This window comes from Lutjanus erythropterus, chromosome 9, assembly GCF_056507025.1.
Source record: "Lutjanus erythropterus isolate fLutEry1 chromosome 9, fLutEry1.hap2, whole genome shotgun sequence".
In the NCBI taxonomy this organism is placed as follows: domain Eukaryota; kingdom Metazoa; phylum Chordata; class Actinopteri; order Lutjaniformes; family Lutjanidae; genus Lutjanus; species Lutjanus erythropterus.
This window is the reverse complement of record NC_139325.1, coordinates 10,226,342-10,253,896: the sequence shown is the minus strand read 5'-3', so window position 1 is coordinate 10,253,896 and position 27,555 is coordinate 10,226,342. Positions and strand designations below refer to the sequence as shown.

At 38.5% G+C, this 27,555-nt stretch overlaps 2 protein-coding genes across 3 annotated transcripts in view; one reads left to right on the top strand and one right to left on the bottom strand.

Annotated features, from left to right (window-relative positions):
• Positions 1-2,666: 2,666 nt before the first annotated feature.
• Positions 2,667-25,964, bottom strand: ube3d (ubiquitin protein ligase E3D). 2 transcript variants are annotated; one of them, XM_084726120.1, is made up of 9 exons: positions 25,811-25,964; positions 19,687-19,898; positions 19,065-19,155; positions 15,289-15,511; positions 14,653-14,725; positions 14,494-14,572; positions 12,277-12,385; positions 9,673-9,839; positions 2,667-3,832 (listed from the first exon to the last, which is right to left on the bottom strand). In XM_084726120.1, exons 3-9 carry the CDS (start codon positions 19,136-19,138, stop codon positions 3,655-3,657), a joined length of 903 nt encoding a protein of 300 aa, XP_084582246.1. In that variant the 5' UTR covers positions 19,139-19,155; positions 19,687-19,898; positions 25,811-25,964; the 3' UTR covers positions 2,667-3,654. The 2 variants fall into 2 exon arrangements, with proteins under 2 accessions (XP_084582246.1, XP_084582245.1); XM_084726119.1 differs by lacking the exon at positions 25,811-25,964 and adding an exon at positions 24,004-24,296.
• Positions 25,129-27,555, top strand: part of dop1a (DOP1 leucine zipper like protein A) — a 39,914-nt gene continuing 37,487 nt past the window's right edge. The window contains exon 1 of the mRNA XM_084726121.1: positions 25,129-25,516. The gene's annotated coding sequence lies outside the window, so the exon portion shown is untranslated. The remainder of the gene's footprint in view (positions 25,517-27,555) is intronic.

The window sequence follows — 27,555 nt, the reverse complement described above, 5'->3', positions numbered from 1 at the left end:
ATAAGTATATAGAGTTTTGTGACCTCTCATAACTCTCAGCATAGCTCCATTTCAACCTGAGCAGAGATTAAATCATCCAGAATAAGTGAGAGCACCTGTGTGGGTGAGCTGGGCCTTTAACATTCCTTTTCATTTTCTCTTCCAAATAAGTGATTTGCCAAACATAAATATGCCACCAGAATTAGGAACTGTGATTACCCCATGACTAGACACTTCACTGAGTTCCACACTTAACCCACATTAAACCTTTGGCTAGAGTGGGGAGATAGAATACAGAAACTTAACCAAACTGAAGCTTTCTGAAGCCATCAAATGAATGCTTTGAAATATCCTGTCTCAATGAGGATTGCAGACTTCATGTTTTCTGTAAAGATTTTCTTATTGTAATTTTTTAATTTTTCCTTTGTATAGCCCCCCCCCCCCTGTTTTCCCCCAGGTAATGTTTTAAACTTTTATATGGGCATGTATCCTCTGTTTATAATGTATGAAAATTATTATCCTTGCCAGGGGTAAACGCCTGGAGGGGATCATGCGATCGCTTCGGGGTGTGCATGAGTAAGTGGGTGAGTGCAAGAAAAATGGACCTTCATTTTTTCTGCAGCTGATACAAGTGAACTCATCAGCATATTTTTGTGCACATTCATGACTGTATGCTAAAGGTGATTCAGATTAAAGGTGATTCCTCTGTGATTCTGATTTTTTTGAAAAACCCTTTTTATGGCTCCAATGACAGTCTTTATGTTTTCAGAAAATCCCAATCTTTTGAATGTGATACCTCAAGAACACCTTGAGTGAATTTCTTCAAAATTGTCACAAATATTCAATTGGACACAAAGATGAACTGATTAGATTGTGGTGGTCAGAAGATCAAGGTGACCTTACTTACCACATTTTTGACCATAACTCAAGAATTCATAAGCTAATTATGACAATCTATCAGTCCTCTGTCCTATTCTGTAAAAATTGTCTCAAAGTTTCTCACAGGAAATTATTCAATGAAATCATACATCTATCCATTTTGCCAAAAATACACTTCATAGCTTTTACTAAATCCCCTCAAAGCTACAGGTCTAAATAGTGGTAAATTCCATATTCAATTTATTTATACTCTTCCCTACATATATTAGATGGATGCAAACTTTAACTTAACTGGTCAGTGGAGGCATACAGATGCGAAGCAGTAATTCCATTTTTTGACTGCTCTGTTTTATATGACCAGTGACAGCTGACTTCTCATTCTTCTTAACCGACTGCTGGGGGCTGTGTTGTACGGCAGGGATCTGTACTCTACTGAGTGACCTCTTCTAGTTTTCTCTTTTTTACGTGTTATCTCATGTTTGTGTTTCAGTTGTTTTGCCTGTCTATTTATCTGGGTAATTTGAGTGCCTTCCATTAGCTTTTGCTACTATACAGATGTGGCACCACTTCTACTTGTTTGTTCAAAGCCCTGACGAAGACCTATAGTGGTCAAAACATGCTGGCATTTTAAATGATTTCCCTACAAGGAAGGCATTTTAATTATTCTTTGTTTGTTGTTATTTTTGGAAGGCCTGGATTGTTTTCCTGTTGAAGTGATTTAGAATTGTTGGGTCAAATTTGTTCAATTCTGTCTGATGGTACGATGAACACAGTGTAAGATTTTGCTTTAAAGGAGGCAGAAGTGATGCCACTGTCTCTTCTCAGGGAGGCTTTTACTCACTTCAAAAGCCAACAGTAGGAAATCCATAGCTCAAACCACCCACCCTCTCTGTTCCTCTTTTCCTCTCATGTCTTCTTCATCTCTAGCAGATGTAACTCTCTGGATTGTTATAAGCTTCAAGACTGCCATCCCACTGCGTGCTGGTTCTCTTCTTCCAACACTCGGCACCAGAGTATTTTTCAAACAGTGTTATAAACCGGGACTCTCAGACGCTCTCAGACCATCTCCGGTAACTCTAGATGTCCCTATGATCACATTACCTTCCTGTCCTCTGTCGCCTATAGCAGTAGCTTCTACTATCAGGAAGTGTTCAAGTGTGTCAATTTATCCCACCCTCTTTATTGCTGTAACCACTTCCACCACCAGACAGATACTGTGTCCCGTGTCTGGGTCGCTCTATCTGTGGCCTTCTCCATTTCAGCAACCCCCCCCCCCCCCCCCCAACCCCCCACTGTTGTGTTATTATCTCAGAAAACAACAATACTGCTCATTATTGTGGCACAATGTGTAAGAGGAAGAGGAAAAATGTCTCTGAATTTTCATTAGTTTGTCATCCTCAGGGCTCGTGGTGTGCGAATGAAACCACAGGAAGCATTTTAAGGTATGAGGCACCGTTTGGCAAGACAGGAGCCTGTATTAAAATGAGAACCCTGTAAAAGGGGTCTTATGTATGTACTTGACGGCTGCATACATAATACCATGCTAAATAGAGCCCAACCCAATATATATTGATCGACTGATATTATCCAGTCTCAACTACTATATGTTGAATATGTACTGTATGTTGTCCAATATACACCTACATGAAAACTCTTTTTTGAACAGAACATAATGCAGATTTGTTTTAACCCTTAGGATTACAGGCAGTATTCAGTGCATTTTTAGTCTCCTTTTTTAATACAAGGCAAAAACTTCATTGCTTCAGTTCTCTGATGTCATTTTGGACACTGAACACTGAACTATTGTTAAACTGTAAAATATTCTGCCGCCATTACATGTCTTTGTCTTTTGTGTTAACCACTTATGAAGGATACACACATATCATATTATTATGAAGGATAATTCGCATATCATAGAGGAGTGTTTATGCTTCTTCTTGCAAACTAGATGATTGCATCTTTAACTGTAAGCTGTGGTCATGGAAGTCTGGTTCATTTCAACACTGAATATTGAATGATTGATTAGTGTGAAATCTTGTCACAAACTTTAACATAAAAACAAAAAATATATTGTGAATAGGATATTTTTTCATTGCATGGAAGTATTCCATCTTCAATGCATTACTCGTTATCTTTAGATTAATCAAGACGCCCCCTGCCTTGGCTTACAATAAAAGAGGCTTCACATGATGTACAACAGCAGATTTCTTCCTCAAAGATTTGCTAATCGTATATTATTCCATCTCTTGTATTGTTTAGCAGATAGAAAACTTGTGTAAGTGGTAGGAGTCACTTCCTTAACTTTCTGAGCAGGAAGTGGAGCACAATGGTGCTAATTACCCCTGTAACTATGTTTAAAATGGCTCGGAGAATAGAGATGTCAGCAAAGTTAACACCGCCTATTTTCTAGTCAAATGGATTTTCCTCAGCAACTCAGACTAAATATACACATCTTGCACAATTACAGGTGTATAAGAGCTGGAGTGAGGCTGACAAAAGTAAAACCTTACATTTGACCCACGTAATCCCTAAAGCAAAGCTGTTAACTGAAAGCTCTGAATCATGAAATTAATTAAGGCTGGATAAAAACACTGTCAAGCACTACTGAATAATGGATAAACAAGGTGCTGTAAGTAAGAAGTAAGTGAAATAAGTGATTGCTGTCAGCTAAAAGAGCTCCTGCTGTGCTGCTAGTACCGCTTTTTACAAAAGATGAAGTACAAGACATTTCTCTGCTTAAACTGCACCATATCAGCATAAGCATTTTACAGATATTAAAAAAGGCTATGCTGAGGATCAACATGCCTTTGTCATCATCTCTTGTAAATGTCTCACCTCATAGGACCTCATGCAACGCATAGACGCAGGGAGTGTGGCGTTGCTGTCATCCATCACTTGCAGCAGCTCCTCACACACCTTCAGCGGCAGCACCACAGGATGTCCTATGGCATTGACCTCCCAACTAGTTACAATGCTGGAAACACACACAGAGCAGAGTGGGAGTGATTTATAGTGACTGCCACAGCATTATACAACCAGGATGATGCCCAGAATAGCTGCTGTAAATCGCATATTGAAGCATTTGTCCTGACGTTTTAATTAAGTAGTTCTAAACTGTAAACTGAACTGGATAACTAGGGATACATAAAAGTGGATTGATGGTGAGTGTGTGTGTGTGGCATCAATATGTGTCTGTGTGTGAGACGAAGAGAGGAGGAAGAGTGATTGAGAGAAGAAGAGACTGATGCTCTGTCAGTGTGTGGTGCTGATCCAGTTTGTTTGGGTGACATTTAGCCATCTGTGCAGCTCCTGACAGGGAAAAGTCCTCTCAAAGTTTTGGCACTTCTACTTAAGACATCAAGACACTGGTCTGAAGAAGGACTACTGCTAAATATTTACATGCACAGGGAATATGCTATTAGCCACTCAACTAATAGTGTCCTAATGGGGTTAAAGGGATAATTCAGATTTTTTGAAGTAGTTTGAGGTACTTATCCATAGGTCCTGTTCAGACCTGGTATTAACATGCTTCTTGAGTGATATTATCACAAGTGGACACTCCAAGTACAAGTGGGAACGCACTGAGGGTGCATTTAAGATCTGATCATTAAGACCACTTTCAGAGCTGGTCTGGGCAGCATGTGACCACATACTTCCAGCAGTGTGAAAACAAACGCATCCTGGGCCACAACTCAACTGACATCCAAACCAATATTTGTTTCATTGTAGCTCAAATTACTTATGAGCTCTCGTACCTGCAGTGTATGTTTGTGAACCCACAAGTAAGTAGTTAGTGTGACACAAAACTAAAATAAAGCAAAGAATAAATGGCCAAATAAGCAGTAAAGGACATTGAACTGACAAAACAGCCCTCGTGTGTATTTGTGATCTGATCAGAAGTGGTCACTCAGGATGCATCTGGAGCTGAATTGTAATGTCAGGTGTGAACTCGAAGCTGTCCACTCGTTATTGGATCACCAAGGGTACATGTTAATACCAGGTCTGAACGGGGCCATACTGTATGAAGTTAAGCAATGTACTACTGTGGACAGGGTCAGTAATAAAATGTATTTTAGCCACCTAAAAAAAAGCTCCACCTTAAAAAAATTAACAAAATAACATTGGCTTACAAAATATTTAGAATACATCACCACTTTACCTTGGTGTTAGACAGTCATTTCCAATGACTACCGTTATATAAGCCAACTAGAAGAGTGCACTGAGTGCAGATCTCCACCGGGCAAATTAAAAAGAATATCCAGATGTAAGAGAAGCAAGAAGTCAGACGATGATATAGGTTAGGTTTTCAGTAGGTATTTCAAGATTTTTCAAAAACTGTGAATAGACACAACCACGCAAGGTCCTTGAACATTCAGTCATCAGTGTGCACAAAAATTTTTAGGCTGATTGGTCTAGTAGCATGTGACTTAGCTACAGACAAGCTCCAGCCCCACTGGTCACTCACTCACACACACACACACACACACACACACACACACACACACACAGACACATTGCCTTATTTCCTTCAGAATTACGCCTAGCAGAGATAAATATCACTCTCAGCCAGAACACTCTCAGAACACAGGAGTTGCTGGTCGATTGCTACTTCCATCAGTTAGTTAGTTTGTGTTATTGTGTAACTTAAGTGAATCCAGTGGTAGATTAAGGCAGCAGTAGACCTGCAACACACATGTTCATCAAGGTAATATTACTGTTTTTTGCCAAGGGAGAACCATATTTGGCTTATACAGGAATAAAGTGGTTTCCTGTAGGGAAAGGCTGTTTGATGGCAAGGTAGAAAATATTCTAAATATAGTGTACACTTAAACTAATATTGAAGTTTTTAAGTGGCTAAAATATGTTTTGCTGCTGACCCCATCAACAGCAGTATATTGCCTTTTTTTCCAACACTGGTGCTAAGCTCTTCAAATTTGAGGACATGCCTACTGCCATCTATTCTGAGTACAACCCCACTTCAAAAAATCCACTGTCCCTTTAAGATGTTTACACAGCAAATCTAATCAAGTTATTCTGTATACATGTTGACTCAAACCTGTCTACATCATAATTCTTTATGTATGGAAATATAGTTAATGTCATCTACAGTAATGTTTGATCACTCACATATACAGAATGAATTCTATGGCCCATACAATTTCCATTAGACTCAATTTCCATATCTATGAGACCTCAATCCCATTGTAGCGGACTGTGATGGTGCCTGCGACTTTCCTTCAACTCATAATCAAGTCACTGCCATTAGTGACAAGCGTAATCCACTTAGGCATTGGCTCACTGATTCTCCAGCCAATTATTGGCAGTTTTAACAACACATACTGCAACCTCTGGCTGCAGTCGACTGTAACCAACTGTATCCCGAATAAGAGGGCCATCATCCAGGGAGTTCAGCTCCCCAGGCATAACATTTAATTTAAAAATGTCAGAGATGAGTGATGAAGGATGAATGGTAAATTAGGTAGGGGGAAATAGAAGTGTGGGTAACACCAGCATTTAGTTTTGCAAGACTTCAGAGAAATGCCAGAAATAGGTGGAAATTAAAGTGCCTTAACATTTGTTTTGTAACTGATAAAGAACAGGTCATCAATGTAGGTTAATACATGGAAATTAATAAACAGAGGCAGACAAACAAATTGGTTAGGCAAATACATTGCCCAGTTAGCTTATTGCAGATAAATTGCTATCAGCATTTGTGTCACCTTATAAGAGACAAGAAATTGCGGTACAGAAAAGTCAAAATGTGTTTGAGATCAGAGTGCTGCAGGGATAATGTATTTTTGTAGGCCAAAGCAGAAGTTAGCACTGCCCTGGTTCCCTCCTCACAAAGACAATGCAATATTTCTACTGGACTTAAGTTTGAAAATAAGCTCTGTGCCAAACATAAATTTATGATATTTACACTTTACCGTTAAGCAAGATAATCTTCATAAATGAAAAAAGATGTTTATAATTTTTTACTGGTCGCAACAGCTTGTAACTGGTATTGCTTTTACTTTGTGTGTCATCATGGCAAGGAGACACCTACTGTAGCAGGAACAACCACAGACATAGCATTGAGTATTTTGCTAGGGTTAGGGATTTTTATATGTCTGTGGACAGATTTTGTCCAAGTCATATTTTTCCCCTGGCCTGTAGTGTTTTTCATCTATCTAGATAGTTTTGGTGTGAGTTGCACAGTTTTGGAGGAGTGAGCCATAGAGATGTCTGCCTTCTCTCCAATACAATGCACTTGGCCTGTGGTGCTAAAAGCACCAAGAAAATACATTTGAAAAATTTAAAACTAGTGTCTCTTTGCAAAAATCATGACCGTGTTCCATTTAGTCCTATTATGCTGGAGAGAAGGCAGACAACTTTATGGTCAATATCTCCAAAACTCTGCAACTCACACCAAAAAAATCTAGATGGATGAAAAGCACTACAGGTAGAGGATAAATATGTATTTTGATTTTGGGTGTGAATTTTCCCTTAAGACTCATCAAGGAGTATTCATGTAATAAAGTAATAATGTAGTAATGACTACTGAGTATCATGGGTTAGAATGCCAACATGATCATCGGCATCAGGCTGGTGGGATGCCATTGTAGGATGATCTCTAATTGAAGCACAAATGCAATTGCCAGAAGAAGAAAGTTAATGTTAGACTATAACTACACCACACCAGGGTCGCAGTGGTTGAGGTTGCAATGGTAAAATAACTTCTTAGAAAATGGTTCATGGTATTATTATTATTACTAGCAGTTACAATGACCCTTTAAGGAATTAAACCAGGAAGGTTTTCTTGGTTAAACAACAATTTTCTTGCCCAATGTCACAAAATATTATGTTCTACACTAATATGCTACAATTCTCTACCCCAGATCTTTGGTTTCCAACCTGGAGACTGGGCCCCCCTTAGGCGGGGTACCAGAAATCACAGGGGGTCCCCAAGACTTTGTCTACTCTGAGGCCCTCAAAACGAGATCTGAACATGTTAATTAAAGTCACAATTTAACAAATCTGTATACAAAACTATTGAAAAAGATACATTTCTTTGTCTTAAATTAAAAAATTGTAGGCTACTTAGTAGGCCACACTCCTGTGACCCCCTGCAGCTCTGTGATAAGCTGTAATTAGGTTGAAACTATAAAAAAATACAAAAGCAAAAAAAGACATTTACCAAAGGTAAAGGTTATCAGAATGGAAATAATTTAATTGACGTTTATTTAAGACAGTAAAGCTTCGTAATGAATAGCTTATTCTTTTGGTGTACATATACATGTGTGCGCAGGCTGGGAGGGCTCAGCATTTGTTAGATACAAATAGGGGGGCTTCAAGAAAAAAAAGGGTAGGATCCACTGCCTTAGATAAGCAACTGTACATGGTATGAGAATCGTCAATTCATACCAGGGTATTGCTGCAAGTCTCATTTAGCCACTATTTTGCAACTGCCTTATTTAAGATAATAAAAAGTGTCAAAACTCACAAGTGGAGTATTTATCGATTTTATGTTGTGGAAAAAGCATAAACATTTTTTAAGCTTGTGTTAAGAGTCTACTTCAGGCATCTAACCAAAAACCAATTAAAAAAACCCCACTGACATCAACCTGAGGGAGCCAAACGTACAAAAGTGCTGTTTTCAAACTCATGCTTGCAGCACTCTGTTTAGAAACAGCATCACCACTACATACTTTATCCACCAGAGAGCACTGATAACTTTATTTTACCTCTGTGAACTGTCCTGCTCTCAGTAAAGAAGATTCAATAATACAGATTTTAAGGATATTGCTGAAAAATGTTTGATACTTGGTTGGATATTTGTAATGCTGAAATATTACTTTTGTATGGGTGTAAAAAAGTTGACCTGCACTAATAAACAGCTCTTAAGTCTAAAATTTAGACTGTGGAAGAACATTTCTGGCAGGGTTTAAAATTGCCTCTGCAGTAAGAAAGAATTCATACAGTAAGTGAAAAGCTGAAATTCAGATGTCTTAATTCTTATTCAGGCTTGACAAAAACAGCAGTGCTCCAGTCAAAAGTTGCTGTCATGGCTCGTTTTAACCAGGATGACGTCTCTCTTGGTACCCAGCATGCACCTACGCTGTAACGGTTTCTCGAGCATCACTCAGCTCATACAGTTTATCGTGTCATTTAAATGCATTCTTGCTGCTTTGACCGAGAAGACAGGCCTTTCTCCTTTCATGTGAGTTTTTCCTCTAATTACCCTTTCTCCGTCAGTCAGCCGGTGGGGGCTTGTCAAAATGGTAGAAACATCAAAACTTCTCTGTTCTGCCTTCACTCCACACGGCTTCAGGGGAGAGGAGGAGGGAAAAAGCGGCGAGTGCTGATTCAGTTGAAAATAATGAGGGTGGAAGGCTTTTCCAGCGGGGCGCTGCTGTACTGAACATGGAGAACCACATGCAGCACATCCACCTACACCTCTCTAATGCATCACAGCGAGGTACACTGAGCCTCGCTCCAGTCAAAACATCGCCTGTATGTGCAACAAACACGAGTGTGGCTTATACAACTGACAACAATGAGAAGATAAACACTTTTGATGACAATCTTATCCTCAAAATAAAAGAAATTACGCCTGAGCGGGACTGTTAGTGCAAAGTGTTCTGTTAAGACCTAAAATCTGTTCCCCCACAAATATTCTTTCATCTCTCGCAGTGAGCCGAGACAGGTGGTGATTGAGAGGGTGCATTGGAAAGATGAAAGGATAAGATTAAGCGGAGGAAAACAAAGATTGAAGGGGGGGGGGTGTATGGAGAGTTGGAGGGATAGAGGATGGAGGTAAATGTCCTTGCTTACTCTCTCTGCTGGGTTCCTGTGTGAGAGCAGGCAGTGTAGAGGAGTTTCAGGGCTCTGGCAGCTCTGGGTGATGGACTGTGAAGAGTGGGGGAGCTGATAGACCTCTCGCCCCCGACACACGTCTGTGGGACTGATGCTGTGATGGAGTCGCTGTTCAGCAGCCAGAGCTGCAGGAGGAGCAGACAGGTCACTTAACACTTGAGATACACACAGGCAAATGAATTACACTCCACCGCATGCACTCCCTGCATCCACTCATGCAGGCTGAGGTTAGAGTGATACTACGGGATGATAATGTGCTTTTAATGACACTTGTGTTTAGCTTGGGGTCGCTCAATAAACATACATATCATTGTTTTATTACTTTTATACTTCATGTTTTTCCTAATGTCATGAGAATTACTTAATTAAAGCATTGCTTTTCAGATGTAAAACATTTTTTCATATGCTCTGTATTTGTGAATGGTTTTGAGCAGGGATGCAGGATGTTTGATTTTTGCCAATATCATCATTTTGGCTAAAGTCAGTACTGATGGATGTACATATTTTTTCCACCTAATTGCAGAGAACATCAAGTCTCTCCTATAGTAGAATTAACATATTATTATGTGCATTCTTATTGTTATGTTTGCTGCGTGTCATTACTCCACTCTCTCTCCCCATTTCCTATCACATCTTCAGCTGTCCTGTCATTAAAGGCATTAAAAAAAAAAAAAAAAATTGCAATGCTGAGGGTATATGATTTGGCTGCTATCCATTTCGGATACAGAAAAAATCTCCACAGAGCAGATTAGTATTTGGTGATTGGACGAATATATCAGCAATGTTGTTTTTTGTGTGTGTGTGTGGGGGGGGGGGGGGGGGGGGGTCTGGCATTTTATTTTGCCAATTCAATGGTCTGTCTCAGGCAGCTGGATTCACAAAATCACGAGATAACGTGAGATTCCATCTTGCCAGGCTTCACGTTATCCATTTGTGTCCACACCAAAAGTGGTGGCAGTCTTAGGAGCGACTGCTGGCAGCTGTGGGCGTGGTTTTAGGTGTGACAACAGCAAGAAGCATCCATTTCGAACAAACAATGGTGGCCTGAAATGGTTAGTGTAGATACTGTGATAGCATCAGTTATATCAGAACTGGAGAGAATTTTTTCATTGAAAGAACAAAGAAGGACACTGAAGGCTTTTCTCTATGGAAAAGATGTTTTTGCTCTTCTCCTGTTCAATTTCACCAAGAGTTTGATCTGACTGGAAAAGGGCAGGCATTTGGCAGGTAACCGGATGAACCAACTTGACTTCAAACAGTCTGTAAGGGCGACTTCACAGATGGTTCTGTGTCCAGGTTGTTCACTATTTTTGTCACTGCAGAAATAGTGAACTGAGCTGAAAACGTGCTGAAGGAAAATGGCAAGTAGGACAAGAATATTTTCAAAAAAGGACTTGTTTCAACCAATCAGAGTTGGAACAGTGGAGAGACTAACCAAGATGGTTTGGTGAGTTTTCTTATTCAGATGTGTTTGAATGCAGTATGATTTACGATAACTTAACGAGGCAATTAAGTCAGTCTTCGTTCAGTAAAGGAAAGAAACTTGGATTCTAAAGCTGTACAGTTTATGTTTTTCATCAGCTGAAAGTGATGACATGCTGATATTATCATGTATCCCTGGTTTTGACTGTACATAGTTTTATGGCAATTTATTCAGAAGAGGTTGATGAGGGAGTGTATTTTACAATGATTAAGTATTATATTTTTTGTCATACCACAGAAAGGAAGGAAGGCTGTCAGGAAAAGACAAGGGTTAGACAGCATAAATTCCACCTCTGACATGACGAAGGATTAATTTTATAATCATCAGTTCTCTTCTGTGAGAACAGTTTATGTCCCATGATTAAATGTCTGTCAAGAACACAATTCATGGAAAACTGGAATACCTTTACATTTTATGGTATGCACATGGTGAGACATGATATCACCAAAAAAAATAGGCCTAACCTGAAAGCTGCAGTTAAAATAACATTAATATTTGACTATAAACACATATCAGCAACACTAAAACACTCTTAATGTAAATGATGTGCAAAAATACTACTACTACATAAAACTGCATTGTGGAATAGAAATGATGCCCCAATTAACAGATTTATTGGATAATTGCAACCTCTTTTTTTAAAAGATGATTTTTTGGAGCAATTTGCCTTTATTTGATAGGTACAGTTGAAGATATGATGGGAAAGTGGATAGAGAGAGGGGATGACACGCAGCAAATGGGCCGCAGGTGGGAGTTGAACCGGTAGCCACTGCAGAGGCTCAAGAGCCTCAGTACATGTGGTGCATACTCTACCAACTGAGCTACAGGGGTGCCCCTGTAATCTCTTTTTATTGCAGCAATGTGTTACTGTTGTTATACCAAAAGCCACTTAAAACAATCCACTTCTAGCTGATTTTAAAGAAGCTAACAGCCTCAACAACTCTTAAATTACAGTCAATTAGCTCTTCACATCACTTGAAGAACCTGCCACATGACTTTTACCCATTTAACAAATAATTGAGGAGTCTATTTTTACTAAAATGTCCTGGATTTCTCTGATTGTGTTAGCTTGTTCTTACTAATAAGAAGGCTTTTCCATCAGGAGTCTGGACAGAGAAGTGGAAGGTGCTCAGCGAATTGGACAGCCCCAGCAGCCTGGCTGCTATCGTCCTCTCCAGGAACAGAGATCTGTCAAAGAGGAATGATGTTCATTAATTTACACATTTAATCTTTATAGAGTATATTAACTTTCAACATGTCATTTAACCTCCTGCACTCACACTATAGCAGAATGGAATGGCAACTGACATGGCGTTCATGTTTTTCTTAATCACCAAATGCCTCTCAGATTAATTGAAAAATATGTTACTTTTTGTGGCCATGTGTATGCCCAATACTAATTTTGACTAACTTTGGTACTAAGTCAAAGCACGTAGCCAATTATTACACTCCTATAAAGTAACTTTAAAAAGTTTTCAAAAGGTGGTGGAAAATAAAGTAACCAAACAAAGTGAGACTGACAATTTCACGTAATCTTGAAATTATTAAAACATCCACTGTGGGAGACATGGTTATCAAAATGTACAACAACTGTAACATTGTAATTATTTTTGAAAAGGTCAGATCACAGTGCTGATATGTTTAATTCCCCTGAGTTTTAGCAAAATCCAGTCAGGGGTGTGACAGATATTGGGCCAGACTGACAAATGAACAGATTTTGTCTCTGTACTGATTTTTATGTCCCGAGAGGCAAGTCAGAAAACATTCTGATGATCCATTTTCAAAGTCTGATCTAAACTGTTTTCTCCCCTGTGTTTATGACTTAAGAACAGGTGGTAAAAAGGGTTTTGCCAAGATAACTTCTCAAAGTTACTTTTTCCCCCACTTGCGATGCAGGTGAAACAAAAAGTTTTGGCAGGAACATTTTCCAAAGTATTTGTTGTTGTAATGTTGTCATTTGGGCTTTCTTTTGGCTGGAAATGTATTTTAATCAGCAGCAAAAATTGGCTGCCATAACAAAGACATAACAGTGGTGTTGCATAACTTTCTAACACAATATATGTATGCTGTATTTAGAGTGAATAGAAAAGTTAAAACTCACCTGAAAGGCATCCTAAATGCTTGTAGCTTTATTTAGAACATGGGGTTTAACCCCCTGTGGTCATATTGCAACTCATAAACTTTAAAATGTTCCTGACAAAAAACAGACATCATCTGTTAAGACTTTGTTTCCCCCACTAATGTTAACACACTGTGACATCACATTATATTCAACTAGGTTAACCCCCGGGGGGGGGGGGGCAGAGCACAGTGGTAATCCTGCAGACAGACATTACGGGGGTTGCCATCTTGTTTTTCTGCAAGCACAGCATGTGAAGTACTGACAAGAACATGAAGCTAGTGGGTGATGCACTGCGATTTGGTTGGTGCTTATTTTTGGCTGGTCTGCCCAGTAGGAAAAATGGCAGCCTCTTTGCCCACAAAGTGTCTTGTACTATGGTTAAACAATAAAATATGTTTCTGAAATTTGAGGCAAGAAGTAGGCAACACAGAATCTCGATCCATGTTTGATCAACATTGCCCAGTTTGACAGTTTAAACTTAGTTTTGAGAGGCTCATTTGGAAACCCGACACAAAATGGTGGCCACCTGGTCACAATCTTTCTTGTATTACAGCTAAAGAGTTAACCAAAATATGTTAGTGAAAACATTTTAAGCAAGGAATAGGCCATTCAGAAACAGAATCTTCACTCTTATGTGTTCAGTACAATCAATACTGTTGACAGTTCAATCCATGTTTTGTGACCCATGTGTCTTGATACTGGTCAGACTCAATGAGAATGACTTGTAGATCATGGCTTAAAGCATACCCTGCTCATTTAATTTACTCTAAATCAGACCATAATTTACAGAATGAACATCTGTATTGAAGAAGACTTGAAACTTTTTGAGAATTGAGAATAAACTCATCGGAAACTGTTTACTGAAGTCATAAATCAAGTGAGAATTAGGGTCCTTTTGCCATAAGAGTACATACAATCGGACTTCATTTTGAAACCAGTGGAGTCACCCCCTACTGGCCATTAGATAGAATGCAAACTTCCACTAATCTTGGCAGAATTTTTTTTTTCTGCTTCTGTAGATTTTTGAGGATAACAACATAACAACAGCCATAAGGCCTTCATCCCTGTATACAGCGTCACATCCTTGTATATAACAACTACTTTTTATTTATTTCCCTATGAAAGAATTCAACAGTTTCCTAACTGTCACTACCTGGCTTTGACAAAAACTTGCCTGTTAAGTGAAGCTTCTGGTTTTCTGTCTCCCACAGTGAGCTCCACCACCACCTGTGTGATGTACAGTTTCAGGGTCTCTGTAAGATACAGCAGAGAAAGGCTCATATACACAGTTAAAAATTCTGATTTATCAAAGTCTATTAAGAGTTATGTATACCTGGTGCAACAGCTTCTCCCAGCACTGATGAACAGCTCTTGCAGGAGACGAGTGCCAGTCGGCGGCAGGGTTTCTGTGCAGAACATTAAAAACAGAAAATTATTCACCACAGTACACACCCATCTTTAACTTGGCTGTTTTAAAACCACAATCGATGGCTGCTATAACCAAGATGGAAGACAGACGAGGAGGAGAGACAGTGAGAGATATATGGCAGGGCAGATCGTCATTTGTTCTCCTGCTCTTTCTATCTGCCTCTCTTTCTATTTCTCTCAGTTTCAGTCATGCAAAGAGCGCCACTCGTGCAGAGAATGACTAATAGAAGAGGAGGGAGATCAATCCTCGTCTAGAGTGCTAGAGTTTGACTTCACTGATGCAGCTGTCTGAGGAGCTCGTGTCTGTGTGGGTGAGTATACTTTATGATACAACTATGAATCCAATCTTTGCTTTTTATAAAAAAATAGGTATTTACCATCAAGTGCTTACATCACTACTTTAATTATTCTTTTATCCAGACACAATGAAATGCTTCTCAACAACCCTTGGTTTTCTAGGAATTCTAAAACCTTGAAGTACTGATATAGAGGCTTTTACTTCCCTCTAAGAATAAAGGAGCAGACTAGTTGTTTTCCTCACCTTTGGATCTTGACTGTCCTCTGAGCCAACAGGGCTCACATCCTCTGTGAGAGTCTGTTCACAGCTACCGTCTCTGGCCAGAAGGAGGAAGGTGTCGCCCATTAAACAATCCTCAGCTCGGGGTAGCAGCTTCTTGTTAGCGAAAGGATCTGGGTGGCAACACCAGTCATCCACGATGGCATTCCAGTTGCCATTAGGGAGAGGGAGAACTCGCTTAAACACTCTGAAGAGGAGAAAAAGCAATTACAGGTTTTCTTTCTATTGCCGGAGACAGTATCAGCTGTTATCTCTCAATAAGCTCAGAGGACCCTGAGGGCCAGAGAGGATCAGAATACAAAGGAGAAAAAATAGACCCTGATGACATCAGAGACTTGGGGAGATTTAAATTTTTTCAGTTGTTCCTTCAAATGCATTTTTATTGGAAAAAAAAAAACAAGGATAAAAATCTTCAATGGACTGTTTTTTCACATTGCGAAAAACAGAGGTGTGTACTACCAAGATTAATGAGTTAAAAAGGATTTTAAGTGTGGCTCTCTTTTATCCTGGCTACATCACCATGGTTGGCAGCAGGTTGGCAGTAGGTTATGCTCTGAGTTACAGACTAAATCGTCCGTAAAAAGCTACACTCTAACTAATTATTCTTCTGACGAAGTTGTTTATGAGTGAAATAGATTTTAAACTGAGGGAAGATGATAAAAATGAAAAGCTGCTGAGCTGTACGTTCGTAATATCACCGAACAAAGCCGCATAATGTAGAATTGTAACACAATGTAATATAACAGCAGCATAAACTGTCTGCATCACGCTGTCACAGGAACCTCCGTTCTGTGATGCAAAGTATTTTTTTTTTTTCCTGTTTGCTTCAGATCATATTAACACTTTAAATTTACACAGTATATAATCCACACACTAAAATAACAATGAAACAACCACAGACCATATGATTACTACTACTATTTAAAGTCTGTTTTGCTGATATTGCAGGTCAGACCACCGATTAGAAAGTTCATCAATCTATCTTATTGATCACCGAAAAGCTTCAATCACTTACATTCATTTTACGTTGATCTGGCCAAAAACTTAAGTGATCTCCATACCTCTGTCATCATGGGTCAGTGACAGACCGAAAGCATCATGTTCAAATCGGCTTTATGAGTTTAACTGTTTAATGTGCAGCTGTCATGTTAGAAATAAACGACAGCATTGAGATCACATTCAGTTGATGAGTCATCTCGACAGCATTCTTCTTCTCCTGTCTTATTTGCAGCAACAGTGTTGCTGTTTGCTATAATATACTTTGTATATTTTCCATAGCCCTTAATTATAACAACTCGATCATTTTGACTGAAGAGGGTGTCTCGCAATCGCTTCACTTTGATTCATCATTTGACTCTTCTTCTGCACAAACGCCCCTTTTTATATGAGTGTGCACAGATTCTGGAGAAAAAACTCTGAGTTAACAAAGCAAGTTGATAACCACCATCGAGATACCCGTTTTCTCTGACTGGGGTTTTAGATTATGTCAAGCCAGCTCATGCAAAGAAAGCCTGACTGTGTTGAGCTTCTTCTGTAGTACAACCCTCAGGAAAGCACTTAATATGTTCACATTGGGTGTTTTAATCCCCTAATAATATATTTACATATATTCAAAGCAACAATCATTTATGTTTTTGTCCACTCGGCAGTAGAAACTGTAGACACAATATTAGCACATAGCCACCTTATAAAGTTGCTATGGCTGACTTGTAAGCAAACAGTTCATTTTCATACACCCAGAAATTATGAAGCAATATTAGCAATCATTTTATTTTGTCATATTTCTCCCAGTCTAATATTTACTCTCCAAATCATTCTGTTTTGGTTTCCACTAATTCCTGAGGGAAATATGTGGCTCTTCAGCAGTACCATATTCAGTTAACGGTGTCTCTGCTGTTTGGTGCTGAGCAGGCAGTGTTCAGTGGGTTTATTAGAGTTGTTTAACTGAAAACAGCTCCCTGCTGTTGAAATGAAGTTGGTGAGAACGACGGGACAAAACAAAACAAAAAAAAAAAAACAGTGACATTTTGGCTCATAACACCAAAATGAATGAAGAAGAACACTAAAAAGACCAGCAGAACAGGGGTGGGTAACTCATTGTAATTAGTTATAAATAATGCGCATTATTAAAAGAAAAGTTTTTTTTAACGGAACAAGTACTTCTCATGTTCCTTTTTTAAAATTGTACATTTACTTAGTGAAGTATATTATGAAGCCAATACTCTACTTTTTATGGTGTTACATTTGCCATTTATACCTTTGTTACAATTAGTCTGCTCTAAATGTGGGGATTGAGCGTAGGTGGGAGAGCAGCTCTAAAAGCTGCTTGTTGCCCGGAAGAAAAATGAGCAGCACCTGTCTTTGAGTGAGATGACAAGTCCAAATGGCACTTTAGTCCAGGAAATTGTTCATGACACCATCACAAAAGCATGTGACAGTAGAGATGCAGTGATAAGTCGATTCATATTTTATGAATCAATTATTAAATTCATCTTAAACTATGATTTGATTATTAAATAATCTAACTTTTTCTTTTTTAGAAAAAAGTCAGAATTCTCTGATTCTAGCTTGACAGTTAACTGAAAATTTTTGAGCTGTGGGCAAAACAAGATGTTTGATGATGTCAACACTGACATTTTTCACCATTTTCTGACATTTTCTGTACCAAACAACTCATCAATTAATTTCTAGAATAATTGACAAATTAACCAACAATGAAGATAATTGTCAGTTGCAGCCCTATATGACAGTGTAATAACACTAATGACATCTTTATGTCAATTGCAAAATGTACCACTTTACTTGAAGTGAAGGAAAATGGTCTCAAACTTTCCAGAGTCAAAACCAACACATATAGTGACAGTATAATACAATTTTAAAATTTCTTCAAGTGTGATAATGTCAGGTTGTCATAACAAATACATTATTGTATTAATTAATATCAAGTTGTCATAACTGACCAAATGACACTTTAAATAATGACAGACTGTTCATGACAGGTGCCACAGAATGGTTATGACAGTGTAATGATAATCATACACCTAAAAAAGTGTAACCATTTGTTTTAATCATTCTAGTTTGTATGAACTATTTCAAGCTTCACAAAGAGAACTTTCAGGGAGTTCTTTGTGATCTTTGCAGTCAATGGCAGCATTAATACCTCTAAGCAGCCATAAAACAGAACATATTGCTTCAAAGCATAATGACCCATAATGTTGTTGAAATTATAACGTTTACCTTGCTCCAAGCATTTCTCCTGACATTTCTACTTTCCCCAGCCCTCATTGAAAGAAAAAAAAAAAAAAAAAAAAAAAAAAGATAGAAAAGATAAGTTTTTGGCAACTTTTAGTGGGTTATTGCTGAGAAACATAGCCAGAGGCCAGGGGTCTGGGTAATGCAGCTATTGCAATTTTCAGCATGTCACACTGCTGACCAGAGAAAGCTACAAGCTTATGGCAACAAGAACAATACAACTGTCCAGCTGAACCACCTCAAGGTAAGAAACGCAATTGTTCTTTAATAGGTAGCACAGACCTTTACGTCACAGCGACTCTATAACTCTAACCCAGTCAGGTTGACACCAGTGGACTCCAGCTCCATCCATCAATTCTTCTTTCCCAGACTAACACTTCTACCGCTGGGTCACACCATCAATAAACACCCGCTCGTCTTCCTGCGGAGGAGGGTGTAAATAAAAACCCATTTCCACTGATGCTCGCCCTCGTCCGTCTGCTCCTCACCTGTCCTCGAGCAGCCTGGTCATGCAGTGCTGGCAGTGGAAGCAATAACTCTCTTTTGCCCGGAGTGTCTCCATCACGCTGTCAGAAGCCTCTGTGGAGGGCCAAAGGCAAACAAATAAATGAGTCAAATTTGGTGAAAGGGTGGTAACCTTGTCCTGCCGAGCAGAAAATCGATAAAATACTGGGTGGTTAAGGTGGCTTGGCTAGGGAGCAGGCGATCAATCTGATTCTGATTGGATTTGTCAATGACTGTCCTTTACTGTAACTTACTCTTGCGCCAGGAGTGACATGAAAAATCTCACAAAGATGCCAAAAGATGAGGTTTGTGGATATGCAATGACTCTGGGGGACAATTTTTGATGATGTGAGATAAAATCAAAAGGGAGTATTCTCATGACTCGGATGATCAGTTGCTTGTGGGCTGTGGGATCCCAAGAGCAAAATTTACACCTTCACTGTCTCAGATGACCAAGTGACTCAATCCAGTTAATTCAGAATAGACAGCAAGCTCTAAATAGCTACCAGAATTCTTTGTTCCAGCCTTGGCACAGAGAAGTCTAGCAAATCAGAGGGAGGTTTACACGTGTCTGGGTGCGATTCCATAGTTGTCCTGAACATTTACCTTCATCTGTGCTTCTTGAGACACTAATACGCAGTCTGAAATGCAGCTCCTCTCCACAGGATTCTCCTGCAGGAGTCGGAATGCAGGATCCTTGCTCGAAGTTGATTCCTGATGGCAAAGTGACACTCAGCTCACCTCTGGGAGTCTGGATGTGGAGAGAAGAGTCTCCACCTGTCACAACCACATCTGCAGGACTTGTGGCCACATCTCTCCTGGAGAGCAGATACAGGCAAATGCTTTACACACAGATTTAAGGGAATACACACAAGATACAAAAATGAAAGAAATCCACTTATTTGTTTCCTTGCAGAGAGTTAGGCCATGTTCAGACAGAATCAGGTTATGCAGCAATTAGCTGCAGGATTGTCTGGCTATATTTATTTGTGCTTAGAACATAACCACTGTGAATGAATGTTTTATTTCTTTGATTCACCAGCTACCAGCTCTCCTTCACCTTATTCAGTATGAACTTTGCATGACCACAGCTGTGTGCTCGCTCTCTAGATTTTACCTTTTATTTTGAACATGTTAATGGAAGCCAAAATAAAACATACAAGGACTTCTACATACAGGACACAGTAGGAAAGTAGGAATAGTTGGATACTTAAAGTCCTATACCCTTTTATATTTTATTAATAAACTATCTGAAAAGCTCAAGTATTCCTGATTTTGGCCCAGTGTTCACCAAACACAACTCAATGAGATGTAGCCATATGCCTGTTATGTGTGTTATGCGTCTGTGGTATGTATGTTATGCTGCATTATGTAAACATATAACACAGCAAGAGTAAATAAGTGGATTAAAATGAATGAAACAGCAGAAATCGAATATACATGTTGTCCTCCTTACTGTGCTAGGTCCTCTCTCGAATCATTCATCCCATATGCATTCAGTTATTTTTTAACATTCATTTAATTTTATTCAAAAAATTCCTCTCAAATTGTGTTGAGTTTCACAACACCTTCTGCATACTGCTGGGTGATAACTATTTTTTTATGCTTAAAAGCCTGATTTGAATTATTTTGAAGTTGACCAGGCCTTATAATTTTGGTTTTAATTTGATAAGGTGTGGGTTGGTTGGTGCTTTGTAGGTGGTTTTATTTACAATTCATATGGCTCTTTTTTGAAGGTTGAATGTTGGATTAGTGTTTGTTTCTTTTTTAGTATTTCTCCACCATTCCACACAGAAGGCTATGTATGGCAGTATGAAACAACATAGATGTATAAGGAATATAATGAAGAATGATTTAATCTTATCTTTCATTTTGACAGAACTGACATGTGTCTTTCCAAGTCACTCTATTTTTCCATTATTTATCACAAGTTTCTTCTTTTATAACAGACAAATGAACACAAACCAAAGGAAGCTTTTTGGCATCGCCATTTTGCAGCATAAACTGAATACCACACCCAGACATCAAAGCTTGGACACTCCTCTCAACTGGGGAGGCTGGATCATTTTGTAATCTGTTTTTGATAAACCTATGCATGAGCAGTGGACATTAAGCCAATATCTGGCATCTGACATTGGCTTGTTGTGACTTGGCAACATCAAATCATACAAATATGGATTCAGAAGGATCTATAATTAATCAAGGTCTCAATATGGTGATTAATGAGTCAGTCTTTAGTGCAGAATATAGACTATATATAAAAATGAAATGCAGAACAGAACTGAGTAGAACAGAATTGAAAAAAATATATTTATATATAGTTTATGATGCAGGAAAAAATCTGCTGTTTTCTCTGTCAAGTATACAGGGTGAAAAAAGCATTCTCTGCAGAGCTGGACCTACCAAAGTTAAGAACTATTCAAAATAATACTACATCAATACCACCTCTACCTCCCACTGGGTGCTGCTGTCTCAGCTAAAGGAAGTACTGAATAATGACTGAGTTCATGTGGACCACTAGCTGAGAGAAGTGCTGTTTTAACTGAAAACAAACTGGATGCTGGCTGAGCAGTTCCTCTGGGATGTACTTAAAGGGATTTTTATTACATTTTTCTACTTCTTCTCTTACAGCATTGGAAACGCTGACAGCGTCATACTCTGAGTGGCTTTTATCTCCTCTTGTTTTGTGAGAAATGTTTAAAAGGGCCAGTTCACCCCATAAATCAAAAATACAGATTTTTCTAAGTTTTGGAGATTTCGGCTATAGAAATTTCTGCCTTCTCTCCAACAAAATGGAACTAGATGGCACTAGTCCTGTGGTGTGCAAAGCAATGAAAAAACACATTTGAAAACTTAACAGCAATGTCTCTTTCCAGAAACCATGACCTGATTTCACAAAATAATCCACAGACCTTGTTGTGTGCAATTTTCTAATATAACAAAAGTAGTTCCAACAGATTCTACTGCAGAAAAACAGTAGTTCCTACATGGAATTGCTCACAACAAGGTCTGTGGATTATGTTGAGTAATTGGGTCATGACACTTGTTGGAATTTTTAAAATGTATTTTTTTGGGGGGTACTTTGAACACCACAAGCCGAGTGCCATTTAGTCCCATTATATTGGAGAGAGAGTAGACATCTCTAAGGCTGATATCTCCAAACCTCTGCAAAACTCTTCTACTAGTCTTCCCATGACTTTCAGTCCTGTGTTGGTTTAACAGAATGAAATTCTAAGTAGTAAAAAAAATATTTTTCCTGCAGCTGTTTACAGAGTCATCAGTCCAGGGAGAGGAGAGGAGGGATCTCAGTTTTCTACCTGTCAAATCTCATTAACCCCATCTAGTGATGGTCTACTTGAACTACATCCACTTTCAGCAAACAGCCGCCTGTTATTAAAGATTGTTGAAGAAGACAAATCAGTCTGGCTTGCTTCTATACTATACAGTTAATTAACTAATAATAATAATAATAATGATGATGATGATGATGATGATGATGATGATGATGATGATAATAATAATAATAATAATAATAATAATAACAAATCTTCTTTTTTACATAATTCTATCCTGTTAAATTCAATTTCCATGACTTTACAATTTGATAATCAAGCTATACTTACACCAGGAGAAACTAGGTACATCTCATGGCTTCTGGTAATTATGTGACCTTAGTTGAGGGTTTCTTTTTTTTTTTTTTTTTTTTTGCTGGATCTATTGTATATCAGGCCCACCCAACAGGACTCCCTACCTACCAAAACCAAGAAACAGCAACATTCCAGACAGACATTATGCCTAAACAACAGTAGAAGAACTACTATATTCAAAACCTTACAGGTCAAGTCAGTAGGATTTATCTGCATTGTTTGTAAATGCATCAGGATGTCAAATACCAATGTTCGGCTTGGTAAAACATCCCAAGCACAGCCAAGAGATGAAAAAGGGAAATTCAGGCAGAGGACAGGGTCTCTGCAGATACAGCCAGCACCACATACTGACATGGGTCATAAGTCATCATTGAAAGGCATTATGTAATACCAGTCTATACACTGTCTTTTTAAGAAAATGTTGCAGATTATACCTTTAATTAAAAGTATCAGCAATAAAATTTACCTAATATGTCAAAAATAAAAGCACTGGTTATGCAGCATTGTCTGTGTTAAACCATTATATATAGGATCATTATTATGTTTGGCCAAGTTGGAAGAAAGTGAAAAACTTGGGTGGTATAATCTTTAATAATGCATTATATTTTATAAAATTAGCTGGTATTTTGCATGTACAACCTAAGTCTGAAAAGTTTATAAAGTGGATAAGTACAGAGTAACATTTAATGGAAATACTCAAATAAAGTACCTCAAAATTGTACCAAAGTTTTCATGATATAAAGTCTTAGTAGTCTAAGTAGATTACAACCAAATCCAATTTGTATTTGTATGTTACTTCTTTTATACACATAAAAATAATCTGTCACTTTATTTAGGTCAAGGGAGACCTTTAGAAAAGGTTAAAAACGTTACTGCACTGAGGGAATAACTTTATTGTGTCAGTAAAGATATGAGTCTTACATGAGTTTTTCCATGACCTACAACCTAATGATGCTGTAGGTTAACTTCCATTCAGACCAGAGAAGCAGATAGTTTGGATTGAATTGCTGCAGCAGGCCTTTAAGTAACACGTTTTGTAACACATTGTTGTTAGTGTCCAACAATAGTGTCATGAAACAATGTGGCGAAATTCAAATAATAGTTAGGTAACGTTGGAGTTTTGAATATGTCACCATATGAAACCACACGTTCAAAGCTAACCTAGCTACTGTTCTCGGCTAAGTTAGCTCGTAGCTAGCCTAGTTTGTAAACATTGTGTTACCTAACTCTTCTTAACTCTTTCACGGTTTGGCTAGATATCCATGAAAATAATTACCCAACAATGAGTAGTCCACTCTGAAGCCTTTTTCTCAGCTCTACGAAGACTCCAACTGCGTGTGTTTTGGCTGGCATCTCCAAGTCTGACATTCACGCAGCGCGATATTTACACTGGATTAAAAATAAATAAATATGAAATGGTACACTTATCAATACTCAATGTTGCTGGGCAAGTCTGCAGAGCAACATAGCATCCAGATCAAAACAAACGTAAACGTAAGTCTATGTGATTTACAGTAGTACAATCCAGAGGTTGGTGCTTGCCTGCAGCGTGACGATGCCGCCGGTGTCAAGCACACCACAGTAAAAGAAGAACATCCGCTCAGAGATTTCAAATTAAAAGTGTTCAACAATCCCTATTAGACATTGCACAGTGTCATGGGCTGAAATGGTCACTTAAATGTTTTGTGTTTGAATCCGCGTAAACACATTTGCTTTAGGACCCCTGTTTTTTGGGAAAATGCACCATGTGAGCACAACTACTGTAAATTAAAAGTGTCTTATTCATAGATATTTGACTCAGGGCCCTTCTTCCAGGCACAACCAAGAGATTAGCCAACAGGGATAGAACAATATCAAAAACTCATGGTACGATAATACCACAAAAAAGTCCACAAAATGATATTAAATGCAATATTAAAAAACAAAGAAAATTTATGTCTTAAAAAAAAAGCACAGCATTCAAAGGAAAGTAAGATAAATGAAAGAAAAAAGTCAAAGTAGAAACTAGGAGGCCATATCAATGATGAAGTTTGGCCACTTAAGTTTAAATAGTACATTAATGTATAAACCTGAACCACGGATCTTCAACAGGGGTACTGGTATCCCTAGAGGGTCCTAAGAGTTAATGCAGGGGGTCCCCAAAATTGTTGTTTGATTAAAAAAAAAAATCCCAAAATTTAAAATATGCCTGAAAATACACATTCTAAAAAAACAAGGAATATTTTTGTTACAGTTAAAAGCTGGACAACTGGGAAATTTAATAAAATTATACAGAACAATTACATATATTTTCAAATTTGAAAAATATTCAACTTTTATTTTGAAGATTGTGCACCGGGATTCTTTGGTGTAACCATAGGTGACTTAACACAGCTGCGAGGCGGAAGACGTCCATGCGGAAGACCGGGGCAGTTGGACGCTATGGTTGGACGTAGAGCTAATCTGCAGTGCAGTGTGGGAGCTGTCAATTGCCTCGCTTTGAATCTGCCAGTGGAAGCAACCGATGCGCTCATCACTGTTTATTTACACACTGCGAGACCCTACTAAGAGAAATATGAATATGTAGAATATAATTACCTATTGTCTGCCTCCTCAGCCTCCTTGTCAAGGGACCGGGCTTACACGAACGGGTGACATCGGAGCCGGGCCCTGCTGCATCTCCATCATTTAAACAACCTGCTACCAACGTTAGCTAGCCTGCTAGTCATATTATTGACGCTGTCAGCCGTTTTTACTCGGCGAACCGGCCACATGATTGAATGACAGTTGCTGACCTGTATCCTATAACGGTAAGCTTTTGTATCCGCTTACATTTTAACGTTATTAAGGGCCGTGTACATTAGCGGAAATCACCTTACCTAGCTAGTAACAAGGTAGCTGCTAGCTACACCGTTACTCTAACAGTTCCTCACTCACGTAAACACTATAACGGTAGTAACGCGCTTAGTACCTATGCTACATCATTTTGCGAATGTTTGTTATATTGCTAATGGTGTGTTTGTAGTAATTTTCATTTACTAACACGTATGTATATTACCACACAAAGTAAATGGCTGCTGTTTTTATTGGACAGGTATACGTACCTTGCTCTGCCGTTACTATGTTGTTGACACTAGCAGTCTGACTAAAGTTTGTTTAGCTGAGAGCAAAACTGCCAGCTGTCACAAGCTAGCCTCACACACACACAAATACTCATCTTTCTCTGAATTATCAACCATACGACTGCCTCAGACACTTTGTACTTGTACTTCTGAATAATTATTCAGGCTTCCTCTCAAGACTCCATTCACTTTTAAACGCGTTTCAATGCAGACATTTTGACATTATCACAGCAGCAAAAGCACAGGTGTAGTTAATAACATTAATTAGTAACAGCTGCAGTGTGCTTGGTAGCTCACTGATATGGTTGCCTGGGAGACTTAATGGTGCATTCATGTGCTCGTCGGAGGGTCCAGTCCCCATAATGGGAAGTCGTTATTCCGACTTTTGCTGTGCTACTAATAGTAGGAGGTACTAGTGAAGAGTAGAGAACTTGTTATCTGGGTTAATGCTAATGAATAACAGTTCTAATTAGTCTAGGTCACTCTATGTGGACACTAACTAACGATGCTATGTTACAAATTACATGTGACCAAAAATGTTATGCAATACGTGTATTCATAAAAGGTTATCAACCAAACATTTACTCTCATCCACTATATTTCTACTTATATGACGTCAGCAGGCAACTTTGTTTTTCTTGAAGGGGCACTAACAGGAATATGCTCAGTTGGGAGATCATTTTTCCCATTATTCCGACCCCACATGAATGCACTATAAATTGACACTGAGTCATCATAAATGTTATTAGTTCTTGAGTGTAAGAGGCTGTGAGGAGTCAAATCGTACAAATAGGAATGGGACATGAAAATATTAGTTAGACAGTTACATAAAAAGAAAAAAAAGAGGCATGCACATGTACACGATTATAAATCAGAGGTTTCATGGAAAAAATGTTTCATCGTGTTTTAAAAGTTTAGTGCTTTTGTTGTTTAACAAACCTAGTGGTGAAGAATTCAGTTCAAGAAGAAATCATGAGATCTTGGGTAATGATTTAATTTATTTTTTCTAACTGTTTGTGAATTTAAAAATACTGCATATAGAATAATGGCAGTAATCAAGCTTGCCGTCATCTATGGTCCTTTTTAAAAAAAAACAACAAACAAAAAAACACTTCTTGGATTCCCCTGTTAACCTCCATGTTTAATGTCACAATGCTATGAACTGTGGGTAATTCCCTCAGAGCCCTCATAGCCTCAGTGATTTAGGAGTGGGAAGACACCTCAAAGTCTGTGAGGATGGACATTGAGATTGGGCCTATATCCCATTTGTCCACTGAAAACACAGTATTATATTATTGTTAGGACTGGGTAACTAAAAGTCATAAGGTCACATGTGGTGTTAGGTGTGGTCATATGGTAGAAAGTTGGCTCACATGCGTTTCAAAGATTTAGACTGTTTGCCTAAACTCAGACAAAGCCTGGAAATCATGGGATGATGATTATGTTATTTGATCCCATAGACACACAACAATTGAGCCAGGACGGCCTAATATTGCTGTTTTACATAACTAACTTAAGACTGGACCAAATACATAAAAAGGTCTGTCCAGAGACTTTTATTTGTTTCTGACTCTGGAAATCCAATAGTGTATCTCTGAACTGTGTCTTTAACAAAATCACACTCATGCATGCAGCGTACCATGGACTTAACAACATCACAGCATGCTAACAAGAGGCCATTTTATGGTGAGGCTTTCTGCCTTGTGATGTGATCAGACTCATCATCA